This window comes from Carcharodon carcharias, chromosome 3 (assembly GCF_017639515.1).
Source record: "Carcharodon carcharias isolate sCarCar2 chromosome 3, sCarCar2.pri, whole genome shotgun sequence".
Lineage (NCBI taxonomy): Eukaryota > Metazoa > Chordata > Chondrichthyes > Lamniformes > Lamnidae > Carcharodon > Carcharodon carcharias.
In genome coordinates, this window is record NC_054469.1 from 144,339,334 (window position 1) to 144,353,130 (window position 13,797).

A 13,797-nucleotide genomic window follows, 5' to 3' on the forward strand; every position below is an offset into this window, starting at 1 on the left:
GTGTGGGAAGGCAGGGGGGTGCAGTAGCCATCAGTTTCCCACCACCATGGCATTCTGCCAGTGGCAGGGAAGGTGGAGGATGATCCTCCCACCCAGATCTCAATTGAGACATTTAAGTGGCCAATTAAGGGCCTCTCCCAAATGGCAGAGGTGAGTTTACCTCCAGCTTTTGGGCCCCCACTGCCCTGACTAAACTCAGTTCTAAAAACTCTCTGTCCTTTCCTGCTATACAATTTTGCAGTACAACTGCTCCCTGCACCAGACTACATGAACCAGCTGAAGATCCTTAGTGGGGTAATCTGGCTTCTGCCAGTGTGGCAACAGGGAAGGACTTTCCACCAGCGATTTACAATTAGCCAGATTTGAGCCCTCACTGAATGCAGGCTCTGTTGAAGAGGTGAACTGGAATATTTAATAGTGGCTAGGAATCCCATTGGAAACTACGTCATCAGGATGGGCCAGGAGTCTTATGTAAATGAGGCAGACAAGATTCCATGTTTCAAGCAGCGGATTCATTGCCCACATCTGTAAATGCATGCTCTGTTCCCATCCCCAACATAAAATCGGGGCCCTGTTCTTTATTTTCTCTTCTTCACATAGTGATTATCTATTCATAAATAGGGGCTAATCTTGTGCCTTGCAGTACAGGTATTCGCAATTGAAAGCATTAACATGACTGCATGAAATTTTTTCTGTACCAATTTAGCAAAGATTCTAATTTGATTACTTTATTCATGAATATTTCACAAACTGAAGTGCATTTCCATACCATTGTAAGTTATTAACTATCTTGTGAAAAGTACTTATAGTCAGGCATGAAGTTCCTACTTTTCTACTTTTCAATTACTAAAAATACTCCAAGGGGTTCGTGAAATAGAGATTTTTACTTTACCTGTGATTAAAATTCACTCCAGGCTGTGTACTGTACTCTAAATCAATTTTTAAAGAGATAAGCAAATTTGCAATGGTTATATATTAATTTCAGCAGAATTAACTAATATACATAAATTTCTGTGATATTGCAGGTTCTGTGCCGCTGGCTGCTCACCGTAAGAAAAAATTACCGTACTGTTCCCTACCACAACTGGCGTCATGCATTTAATGTCGCTCAATGCATGTTTGTAATGATTACAGTAAGTCAGTAGATCCCTTTGATGGGTCTTGTTAAACAAACATTAGGACTGTGTGTAAATCACAACATAAAGTAGATGACACAAATTAATGAAGATATGATTAAGAGGGAAATTTCTTTATTTTCTCAGGCATCATTTGATTCCAATGTGCTTAAATAAGTACTGATGTGTTTTGTTTAATAGGGCCAATTTGATAAATAAGACAATTTCATTTCATAAGGATCTCTTAATTGACTGGCAGAATTACAATCGCTAACTGTTTTAGTATTTAGACATTTTGAATTCCGTGACCTAGGTTATTTCAGTGACAACATCATCAAAAGTCATTGGCATAGGCAGCTAATAATTTGGTGTGCTGAATAGATCACTGATGTCATGGGGATAAAACAGGTTAGCCATTTAGACTAAACAAACTACATAATTGAATATCAAAATATAATTGATATATTTTGGTAAAATTTCTAAAAATAAGATTCAATGCCCATTTTGCAATGAATATCTTCTATTTGTAGTTTTCTCACTTACCATTAACATTACTTATTTTCTGTTCTTGTAATCAGTCGAACTCTTTTTTTCCATCCATCTCTGTTCTCTGTCTCTGATACTATATTATATCATTTACCTCACTGGGGCTGGTGATGGCTAACCTAAGACTACTGATCCGCATGACAGACAGTTTCAATTGAAATCCAATTCCCTCCTCCCAATTTTCAAAATTCTGGTTTTCTAGTTTCACAATGTTTGTTTATGTGTAATATGTTCCAGTAACATGGGTTAAAACATAGTTGCCATCATGTCAAATGCTATCAAATGCTCATTTATCCTCATGTCAATGTCATTATTCTGCTGTCCCCTTCTTGATGTTTTAATGTGTAAATGCTAAATAAATGAAAATTGAATAAATAGTGTATGCAATGGACAAAATATCAAATAAAATAAAGATAAACAGTAAGGTTTCTGAGGACATCAGGAGCCATGCTCATCTTCAGATAGCTAGTTTCAAACACTGAGAATGACTCTGGGTTTGAAGGTGGGGCTGTCATGCCAGCATCTTGGTCATAACAGAGCAAATGATTTTTCCACAGAAAATGAATCCTTCATTGAAATTACAGTATTATAACACCTAGCCTAATATTTATTATTCTAAATGTATTGAACACAGTGGATTATTGCTCAACAAAGGAGTCAATCCTGACATGATAGACAAACTCCCTCTTCATGTACTGTAAGCCTTCTAACTGCATTAATATATTGTTGTGCTGTTATTTTATGAAGTTGTGTTTGAATATTGAATATTTTTTACAATGAGATCTTGTTTAAGAACTATCTTCTACTATACTAATCTAGTAACCTTTGGCTTTATTGGCAAGGAAATGATTGATAGCTTTGTATGACATTCAGTAGGTGGTTATTCACTTTGCTGTGCGTGGGAAGCATTAAATTCACAGGTGCAATGAAGAGGAAATTGGGGTAAATTGCCCCTTTACACCACTGCTCACCCATCCCCCAGCATGGGATAGCTAAAGAAACCAGGTTATGCATAATTGGACCTGTATTGTTATTAAAACTAAGCAGGTGTATATGTTCCAAGCCCCCCTGTTTTACTTTTTCCTGCTTCTGTCCATGGGGACCTTTGGTGCCCCAAACATTTGCCCTGTGATCACCGTTGGAATGGCATGTTTGAAGGTGCCACAGAGTCTTCTGGTTGTTGCCTTCCAGTGTAATAAATTGGTGCAGTCTCCCAGGTCAGCACCTACATTCCTGTTTCCATGTTCCACTTCTTTCTCAGTGCTAAGCTGGAACAGTTGGCCACTCTACTCCCTTCACAGGAATTGTCTGGCACAGGCACGGGGCAGGAGAGAAAAAATGTTAGGAGTTTTTTTTTTTATTCGTTCATGGGATGTGGGCACCTCTGGCTAAACCTGCATTTATTGCCCATCCCTAATTGCCCTTGTTGGGGTCAACCACATTTCTGAGTCTGGAGGCCAGACCAGGTAAGGATGGCAGATTTCCTTCCCTAAAGGACATTAGTGAACCAAATGGGTTTTTACTACAATCAGCAATGGTTTCATAGTCATGATCAGACCCTTAGGGCAGAATTTTGTCCTTGGTGGGTGCGCGGCTCGGCGGCAGGCAGACAGCCAACCCCTGCCACCAAAATGGGGCCCACCGCCATTTTGAGTGGGCGGGCCAATTAAGGCCCGCCCAGCGACCTGCCCGATGGGAAGCGCTAAAGACCACACTGCTCCCTGAGACCAAGTTTTGTCTCAGGGAGATTACTGACAGGTAAAAAAAACACCAAAAATAGAAAAGTATTAAAATTATTAACATGTCCCCCGCTTGTGACAATGTCACACGAAATGGGACATGTTAATAAGAAACACATTAACTTTATGAAACTTTATAAAAACGGACGTGAAACCTCATCCTGCCTGTGGATGAGGTTTCATGTATTATCAGGAGCCCGCTGGGGCTCCGGGCCTGCCTGCCAGCCTTAAGGTTGGACGGGCAGGGTCTTTAACAATCTTATTTAGCCTGTCAATGGCCTTAATTGCAGATTTTTCCTGAAAATTTAAAGGGACCGGGATGACGTCAGGGGTTCCTCCCGATGTCATCCCGCATCACTTTCCCATCGGTGAGTGGGCCCCGCCTCCAAATTGCCAACGGGAAAATCCTGGCCTTAATTGCAGATTTTTATTGAGTTCAAATTTCCCGTGGTGGAATTCGAACCTAGGTCCCCAGAGCATTACCCTGGGCCTCTGGAATGCTGGTCCAGTGAAAATACCACTGTGCCACTGGCTGTGGGTTCCAGGGGGTTAATCCAGGAATAATGAAAAAATAGCGATATATGTCAAAGTGTGAATACTGTGTCACCTGCAGGAGAATTTTAGGTAATGAAACATTGGACATTGCTGTTCCTGTTCTCCTCAGTTATAAAGTCTGTGCAGTTGGCATATGCTATTGATTTAAGCTTGTTGCAAGTGGTGAATATTGTATCAAACTGCTGACCTGAGCTCTCAGTATATAGAGAGCCTGGTGGGTAGGTCATGGAGTGAGGTCAATGGATGAGTTATTTATTGCAAGTACTTTTACTCTGCCTAGCTCCAAGGTGGTTTCTGAGGTTTTGATGATGTTGGGGAACTCTGCAATGCTTTTGTCCTTGTAGGTCCACAGGAGGCTGGGCCATTTTGTGTTGAAGGTAGCCATTGCCTGGCTCTTACACAATCCAATTTAAGATCTTATTTGGCTGAGAATGGCACTATGAAGCCTTAGCAGACCTAAGATTGAGTCACCATGGACACAAAAGAAAAAGGTTGAGATTGTCAAAGGACAGTCATTAAAGCCCCAGATGAATGCTGTGAAAGTTATTCAACGCAACCACCTTTGGTTCCAGAATCAATGATCCTCTGTCAGTCATCAAGCTAGGAGTATTCCAGTGTTCAGCTCCATTTGCAACTTCTCAAAAAAAAAGCAGTCTGTACCAGCCTACATCAAGGCCTGAAAAGTGGTAGGTAATTTTTTGGCTTCTGGTAGGGGCCAGTGTTGGAAGCCATTGATGGGCAGACCCTATCTTTGGAATTGCTGCTTGTGGATATTCAGGTCAATACAATTATGAGGAAAATCTCTGAGTAAAAGGGAAGAAGAGAATCATTTTGCTAATATAAATTGGTCAGTATCGTCATGACTTTGTGAGGTTGGTGACGTTTATTGTTGAGATTAAACCTAAAACTGTGCTATCTGCTGCAAGGATACCTGCAAGTAACATGTAGCATAAAGTCACCATATCCAGTGACATAAGTTATTTTCACAATAACAGACCTCAGCCAGACACTTGAAGCTGTAAACAAAAACAGAATTACCTGGAAAAACTCTGCAGGTCTGGCAGCATCGGCAGAGAAGAAAAGAGTTGACGTTTCGAGTCCTCATGACCCTTCAACAGAACTGAGTGAATCTAAGGAGAGGGTAAAATATAAGCTGGTTTAAGGTGGGGGCGGAGGGTGGGGGGGGGAAGCAGCGGGGTTGGGTGGTGGGAGAGAAGTGGGGGGGGGGCTGGTGTGGTTGTAGGGACAAGCAAGCAGTGATAGGAGCATATAATCCAGATAATCAAAAGATGTCACAGACAAAAGAACAAAAGAACACAGAGGCGTTGAAGGTGGTGATATTACCTAGACAAATGTGCTAATTAAGAATGGATGGTAGGGCACTCAAGGTACAGCTCTAGTAGGGGTGGGGTGGAAAGGCTAGCAGGGCATAAAAGATTGAAAAATAATGGAAATAGGTGGGAAAAGAAAAATCTATATAAATTATTGGAAAAAACAAAAGGAAGCGGGAAGAAACAGAAAGGGAGTGGGGATGGAGGAGGGAGTTCAAGACCTAAAGTTGTTGAATTCAATATTCAGTCCGGAAGGCTGTTAAGTGCCTAGTCGGAAGATGAGGTGTTGTTCCTCCAGTTTGGTCTCTCCAATGTAGAGGAGGCCGCATTGGGAGCAATGAATGCAGTAGACTAAGTTGGGGGAAATGCAAGTGAAATGCTGCTTCACTTGAAAGGAGTGCTTGGGCCCTTGGACGGTGAGGAGAGAGGAAGTGAAGGGGCAGGTGTTGCATCTTTTGCGTGGGCATGGGGAAGTGCCATAGGTGGGGGTTGAGGAGTAGGGGGTGATGGAGGAGTGCTGCATTATTCCAGTGAAGCCCAATGCAAATTTCACCACCTTCAACGCCTCTGTGTTCTTTTGTTCTTTTGTCTGTGACATCTTTTGATTATCATCTCCTATCAATGCTTGCTTGTCCCTACAACCACACCACCCCCCCATTTCTCTCTCTCTCTCTCTCTCTCTCTCTCTCTCTCTCTCCCCCCCCCCCCACCCCCCAACCACCACCACCACCTTAAACCAGCTTATATTTCATCCCTCTCCTTAGATTCACTCAGTTCTGTTGAAGGGTCAAGAGGACTTGAAACGTCAACTCTTTTCTTCTTCACCGATGCTGCCAGACCTGCTGAGTTTTTCCAGGTAATTCTGTTTTTGTTTTGGATTTCCAGCATCCGCAGTTTTTTGTTTTTATCACTTGAAGCTGTGATGCTGAAACCATGGAAATGTTGTCAAGGAGTTGCAGAGAGGAACACCTTCCTGACATAAACCAAATTTTTCACTCCAATCCCCCAACTGTACTTGTAACAAGTCTGCAGTAGACCTGGAGGATAATTATGCAAATTAGCTTGCTTCCAAAAATTGAGCACTTTTGCCATTCTGTTGAGCATAACACAGGCTCACAGCCATTTACTACTGATTGATACCAATAAAATAAAGAGCCCCATAATATTTCTGTTGATGAGCAATGTCCTGGCCATGAGACCATATTATAATGGTGTAATGCTTCAGACTTTACAAAATGTCCATCCTCCTACTCATTGTGAACACACCACAAGAGATATGCTAGTGAACAAAAAATTAATTATTTGCCAAATATTCATCCCACAGACTGCTGGATTCCAGGAAATTCTATCTGATATCGAAATCTTAGCTTTGATGGTGGGTTGTCTATGCCATGACCTTGATCACAGAGGAACAAACAATGCTTTCCAGGAAAAGTGAGTGAAAGATGTCATCTGTATTTCAGTACAGTAACATGTTAAAGAAAGAAAATAACCAAATTAAATCTATATTTTGCCATTTGGAATACTATAAAGCAAACATATTTTCTAATATGAAATATTGTATATTTTAGACCTTTCTGCTGCATTTTGTGCTTTACCAGAGCAGGATAATCAGAGGTAATTGTGAAAGTGAATATGGGAGGATGAGGCTGTGATGTTAGTTTAAATGCATTTCTTCTCAAAAAATTACCTTCTTTCACCTCCTTTCCATGTTTTTATTATCTGTTGTGTAGTAAAACTGGTGATTGGTCTTAAGTTGCAAATCAGTAGATGTTACTGCAAACACAGCGACCCATAATTTGCTGTTAAAATAATGGTGAGGCCAAGGGTGCTTGCTGTTATTTATTGACCAATGCTACAGCAATTTCAGGTGAGGATGGATGTGTGGTTCAATGTGCAAATCCAAAAGCTGCTGTCCAAGGTGCACCCTTGTGCCAGTAGCTCCACAGAAACAGCATCCATTTGCCTCACTTCCTGCCCCCGCAACGGGACTTAAACAAAGCAGGATAAATCCAACCCGGCCAATTACCACCCCATCAGTCTACTCTCGATCATCAGTAAAGTAATGGAAGGAATCGCCAACAGTGCTCTCAAGCGGCACTTGCTTAGCAATAACCTGCTCACTAACACTCAGTTTGGGTTCCGCCAGGGCCACTCAGCTGCTGACCTCATTACAGCCTTGGTTCAAACATGGACAAAAGAACTGAACTCCAGAGGCGAATGTGACTACCGTTGACAGTAAGGCAGCATTTGACTGTTTTTGGCATCAAGGAGCCCTAGCAAAACTGGAGTCAATGGGAATCAAAGGGAAACCTCTCCGCTGGTTGGAGTCATACCTAGCACAAAGGAAATGGTTGTGGTTGTTGGAGTCAGTCATCTTAGTTCCAGGACGTCACTGCAGTAGTTCCTCAGGGTTATGTTATAGGCCCAATCATCTTATGTTGCTTCATCAGTGATCTTCCTTCCATCATAAGGTCAGAAGTGGGGATGTTCAGTGATGATTGCACAATGTTCAGCACCATTTGTGACTCCTCAGATACGGAAGTAGTCCATGTTCAAATGCAGCAAGATCTGGATGATATCCAGGCTTGGGCTGACATGTGGCAAGTAACATTCATGCCATGCAAGTGCCAGGCAATGACCACCTCCAACAAGAGAGAATCTAACCATTGCCACTTGACATTCAATGTCATTGTCATCACTGAATCCTCCACTATCAACATCCTGGAGGTTACCATTGATCAGAAACTAAACTGGACTAGCCATATAAATACTGTAACTACAAGAGCAGGTCAGAGGCTAGGAATCCTGTGGCGAGTAACTCACTCCCTGACTCCCCAAAGCCTGTCCACCATCTACAAACCACATATCAGGAGTTTGATGGAATGCTCTCCGCTTGCCTGGATGAGTGCAGCTCCAACAACAATCAAAAAGCTTGACACCGTCCAGGACAAAGTAGTCCACTTGATTGGCACCCCTTCCACAAACATTCACTCCCTCCACCACTGATGCACAGTGGTAGCAGTGTGTACCATCTACAAGGTGCATTGCAGAAACTCCCCAAGGCTCCTTAGGTAGCACCTTCGAAACCCACGACCACTACCACCTAGAAGGACAAGGGCAGCTGATGCATGGGAAAACCACCACCTGGAATTTCCTCTTGAAGCCACTCACCATCCTGACTTGAAAATATATCACCGTTCCTTCACTGTCGCTGGGTCAAAATTCTGGAACATCCTCCCAAACAGCACTGTGGGTGTACCTACACCACATGGACCGCAGCTCACCAACACCTTCTCAAGGGCAATTAGGAATGGACAATAAATGCTGGCCTAGCCAGCGACGCCCACATCTCATCAATTAATAATTAAAAAATCCTGGTGTATGTCTTGTCCATTTCTGTCTAAGTACCTTTTTAACAGCATTATAAGTGTTAATTATTCATGATAAACCTCTCTGACACTGAAAATTAATTGTTACAAATGTGGAATGTCATTCCTCCAAGTTTTATATTTTCTTGGGGATTTTAAAAACTTAAAATTTCCAGTTTAATTAAAAAAACTGTCTTTTTCTTTCTCTTTTAATATAATCTTTCTTTCTTCCCCCCATTTAATTCTCTTTCTGTAACTGATTTGACATTGAATTTACCCATTCTAACTTACATTTCCCTCTCAGTTCACACACTGTTAATTTCACAATTCTCCAACCTGACTGGCTAAGGAGATACTCAGTTGCTTACAGTCTTCACACACGGCCCACAAACATGATTTCACTCACTGAAAGTTTGTGGTTATTAACTTGCTGTACAGAAAGTGTGAAAACCTAAACATGCATAGATAAGTCTAATAGCAGACACTGTTAGATCCACTTCTGTAGCAGGTTAAAACCGAATACAACGTGAGTGATTGTGATTAAGATAAAAATCTTCCCAATGAACAAGGCTTCGAACTCGAGTTCACCTAAAGGCCAGGATGGATTGTCACTCTTTCTGTGCAATGACACGTGAAATTGACCACAATGTCCAATTTTTTAACATTTGGAAATTATAATCCTGGGTCTGTAGTCTCAAATCAATATTGTAATCAATTAATTTCAATCTTATCAATACTAATTAAATCATCTGTTTTTCGCATAGAATATTATCAACTCCTATTTTAATTAAAAATCTGATCATGGCAGAGTTGAATATGAAGCTCTGTTTTATTGAGTAATATTGGGTCACTTGAGTTGCCATAGAGAGTGCCTGGGGGCATGAGTGGCATGGAGAGTATGAGGGGCCATGGGAAGTGGCTGAGGGCATGAATTGGCATTGAGTGGGCATGGGGAGTATGAGGGGCCAAGGGATTGGCTGAGGGGCATCGGTAAGACCTTTTGAACTCATCATTCAAAAGTTTCCTGAAACCAGACTTTGGTTCACAACTCCACTGAGGGGCCATGAACCATGAGTCATTGAGAAGCTGGCTTGACTCCGCAAACATTATGGCCCCCACCCCTCCGTCCAATGGGAGCCAGCAAGGTCTGGAGTTCAGCATGCGGGGTCATTACTCACACCCTTATCCCACACTGGCAAAAATTGTTTATGCCATGAATGGGGATGGATATCCCAGAATTTGGTCCCGCCTACCCTTTTAAATGGCTCCTGAGTCACCTTGCCTCTGACAAAATCAGGCCTTTGGTATGCGACCTTTCACAACGCATCATGCAGCTGAATGCCTGCTATCCTGGCAGCAGTTGAATTGCTTCTATTCTGTGCCAGTTGCTGTTCTCTCAGTATTTGCTCTAATAGGTCAAGCCAGAGGGTGTCTGCTGGCAGGTGACAAGAGCTATCGCTTAACATCTGACTCATGATTCCCTCTGCAACCCCACCATACATGGCCAGCAAGAGCATAAAGTGAGCCATTGTTCCACATGTAACATCATAGAGCAAACCATTGGGGTGCTGAAACACTGCCTGGACCTGCAGTACTCCTGAGCAGGTGTGTCCCAATTTGTAGTTGTCTGCTGTGTTCTACACAACCTTGCCATCATGAGGGGAGAGCACTTCCTACGAGGGATATTGCGAGAAGCTCAGGAGCTGGACAAGGGCGTGGAGGAGATAGGGAACAGACAACCAACTTTCCCCTTTCCATCCAGGCTATCCATGATCAACTCATCTTATTATAGTTTCACTGAACACAACCCCAAATCCATATTATTCACCAGTCACACCTTACCTTTCCTCTATCACTGGCAATCTCAGCATCCTATTGGTCACAATGAAATAAAAATCACCACAAAACAACTATTAAAAATCAGCTTTATCCAATAAATCACCTAATATTCCATACAAAACAACTAATTATCCAGGTGCATTCCCTTACTGCCTGTCTCATGGATGTCTTTGACTGTCCTAATCCTTCTCTATAGTGCTACGCCAGTGGTTGCAGCATGGCTCTTGGGAGGCTGCTGACTTTCATTGAGGGAAACTGTAGAAGGCCTTGTAAACGATTTCAAGGAGCATTGGGCCTAGAGGCCTGGTTTTGGATTGCACCATCTTGGCATGGATGGCAGCAGCCTGGGCTGGTTGTCTGATAGGCACAGCAGGAGAACTGGCAGTGATCGGAAAATGAATGCTGTCATCCTGAAAGAGAATGGCAGGTTTATCCTTCACAGAGCCACTGCCACTTTCCCAGAGTGTCACTTCAGCAATCTTAGTAACCTGCTGCACCATAGATTGCTGGACTGCTATGAGAGCTTGTGAAAGCCCCTTTGTGAATGACAGCAGTTCAGGCCTGCATGGCAGCAAGATGGGCTTGCATGGGAAGAAGCTGAGACTTCATGACCTTAATATGAGCTTCCACTACAGTGTTCAGATGTTGGGTGGCTTCTGTTTGCGCTGCAATGGAAGCTGAGACATTGACCAGCAAGCGCTGCATCATGGTTGTGTCTGTACATATTCTCATGGAGTTGGACACCACTTTCATGCTGGAAAAGATAGGCTCTAAGCTCTGCATAAAGCCCCTTGCCAAGTCGGTGCTAGACTCCTCTATGCTCCATGAAAGTAACACATGTAACTATGCTTAAGAAGTACTTTGACAGTGAAGAGGACCAATAGGAAGTGTTCGTGGTGGTCAATAAAAAGAAAGAGCTAGAAAATCAGGATTGTGAAATTGATTTTCCTTTAATCAAATTGGATAATGAGGGGTATTTGAAAATTTAAATGTAATGTTGAGTTACTTTCCAGACAAGTGTCAAAGTGATCTGGAGAAACTATTGAAGTCACACAAAGCTATTTATGGGAATAAGCTGGGGAGGACAAATTTAGCTTTACATGATGTGTGTGTAGAAGTTTCATCTTTGAAAAGACAACATCCTTACAGATTAAATCTGGCAAATGTTAACACAAGGGCAGAAAGAAATTGAATTCATGCTTCAAAATGATATCATTGAGTCTAGTTGCAGTGACTGGAGTTCACCTATTGTAGTGGTACCGTAAATGGATGGAACACAAAGACTGTGGCCGGAATTTTATGGCCCCGTCACAGTGGAGACATTCTAAGATCCAACAAGTGTGAAAAGCCTCCAAACTCTATGTACCAAGCTGCTGTCTCCAGGAACTGAAGCTAAAATAATTCATTTTAAATATCACTGCTCAGGGTGTTGTGTACTTTGCATAGGTCTGTTGAAATCTGTGTTGTTTTATTGTTGCCTTAACAGAGGTGTAACTGGGAGCTAGATTAATTAGGGGGTTTAGGAGTTATCATAGTAGTAATTTGTAGATCTATGTATGTGCTTAAAATCATGTCTTTTATTAATAAATGTTTAATTTAGTTTTGTAAAAAAAACCTCTAACACTTGGTGGACTTATTACTACTGAATTCAAGGCACACATCTCGAAATCAACATACAAATTACAAAACAGTTGTGGCAGCTGTTTCAAGTTTCCCTCTGGGATTTGAACAGCTCAGCATTTACCATCCACTGTGTCAGAACAAATTGTACACACAACATTTGGCTGCTAAAATGTCCAGCACTATAAACAGAGCCAGGTGGATATGACACCCTTGCTTGGGTAGAACGGTATGAAGTAAAGTGGTATTATGTAGCAGAAAAAAAGGGAAAATTATGGAAATATTTCAGATTTTATCTTAATTTTGTTTTCATTCCAGTATTGGCAGTAATTTTCTTTGATGTTATACGGCTGTTTGGTAGTCTGTACATGGGGATAACAGCTTTGGTATTTCCCTTTCAAATAACTCCAACTTAATGTCAGGACTTTCTTTGAAATAAAACAACAAGTTACTTCTGACAAGACAGACTGTCAGAGTGAAATTAACCAGGCATGGGGATTTGCAACAACAATGAAGCGGTCTTTGTTTTTGCACACTGGTGTCCTTTCGTACCATCAAAATTATGAGCAACAAGAGATAAATTACAAAATAAAAATACTTTGACTTGATTTATACTGATCAAATGTAAAATAGAAAAATGGAAAACCCGAATGAATTGTTAGTGCCTTTATTTTTATGGAAAACATTAAATAACCCATTATATTACTCTCTCTGGCCTCAGCACCTGGCTGGATGTGTATTGGACATTGTCAGCACAGTTTCTAACTAGCTGCAGTGTTCTCAGAGGTGCATTCTAATCAATTCATCAACAAACTTTGGTCTAAATTTGTCACTGGAGGAATTGGGGTACAATGGTTTAATTTGTGGCTTTCCAGGAAATTCTGGCCAACTTTGAGCAAAGTGCAATAAAACACCTACATAAAAAATAGCAGAGTTTAATTGAATTTTAAAAGCTGCTGCAGTCCAATGACTTCACCTGTTCTAACCTCCCAAACTATTTTTTTTTTAACATCTCATAATCACTTAGGCAGGAAAGCAAGGAAGAAGTTCATAGTCTGATTGTCGACCAGAAACTATCAGAAGCTCTATCACCCTTCCAACTGCATACTACAATCCTTTGAAGTGAGATTTTACATGTGAACATAAGTAAATTATTTACAAATGCACAATGAATAATGGATCAATGTTTGCCATAGATCAATGACAAATGCCCCAACAGCTAAGGACGCTTCACGTTCACATTTAAAGCCTGAACCTAATTACAGAAGAATGCACATTTCTGTTTTAGCAAATCTGAAATTACATCAAGACTTCTCTAGCTATTAATTTACCAAGCAGTGAAACTAAAGAGGGGATATTGGACAAAGTCTGATAACAGGCGCAGTGATCACAATGAGTGATTAACTCTCATTTGTTCATTGTGTTGCAGCAGTACAAGTTCTGCTGTAGATGACTCAGATGAAGATTTCAATGGGAAATGCTGATGGGAGTGTCGGGGGTTCCTCCCGACATCATCCCGCGTCATTTTCTCATCGGCAAGTGGGCCCCGCCCCCAGATCGCCAACAGGAAAATTTTGGCTTCTGTCTCTTTCCTTCATTCTCTCTTCCATTGCTAACCTTTCCCTCTGGAGATCAACTTTTCACATTTCCATTTCTTTTTAAAATAATTTCTCTTTTTCCT

General features: G+C 41.6%; 1 protein-coding gene across 1 annotated transcript in view; it reads left to right on the plus strand.

Annotated features, from left to right (window-relative positions):
- pde11al (phosphodiesterase 11a, like) overlaps positions 1 to 13,797 on the plus strand; it is a 310,662-nt gene that overhangs the window by 226,797 nt on the left and 70,068 nt on the right. The window contains exons 12-13 of the mRNA XM_041183991.1: positions 1,026 to 1,133; positions 6,611 to 6,720. Coding sequence (XP_041039925.1) covers positions 1,026 to 1,133; positions 6,611 to 6,720 — 218 coding nt within the window. The remainder of the gene's footprint in view (positions 1 to 1,025; positions 1,134 to 6,610; positions 6,721 to 13,797) is intronic.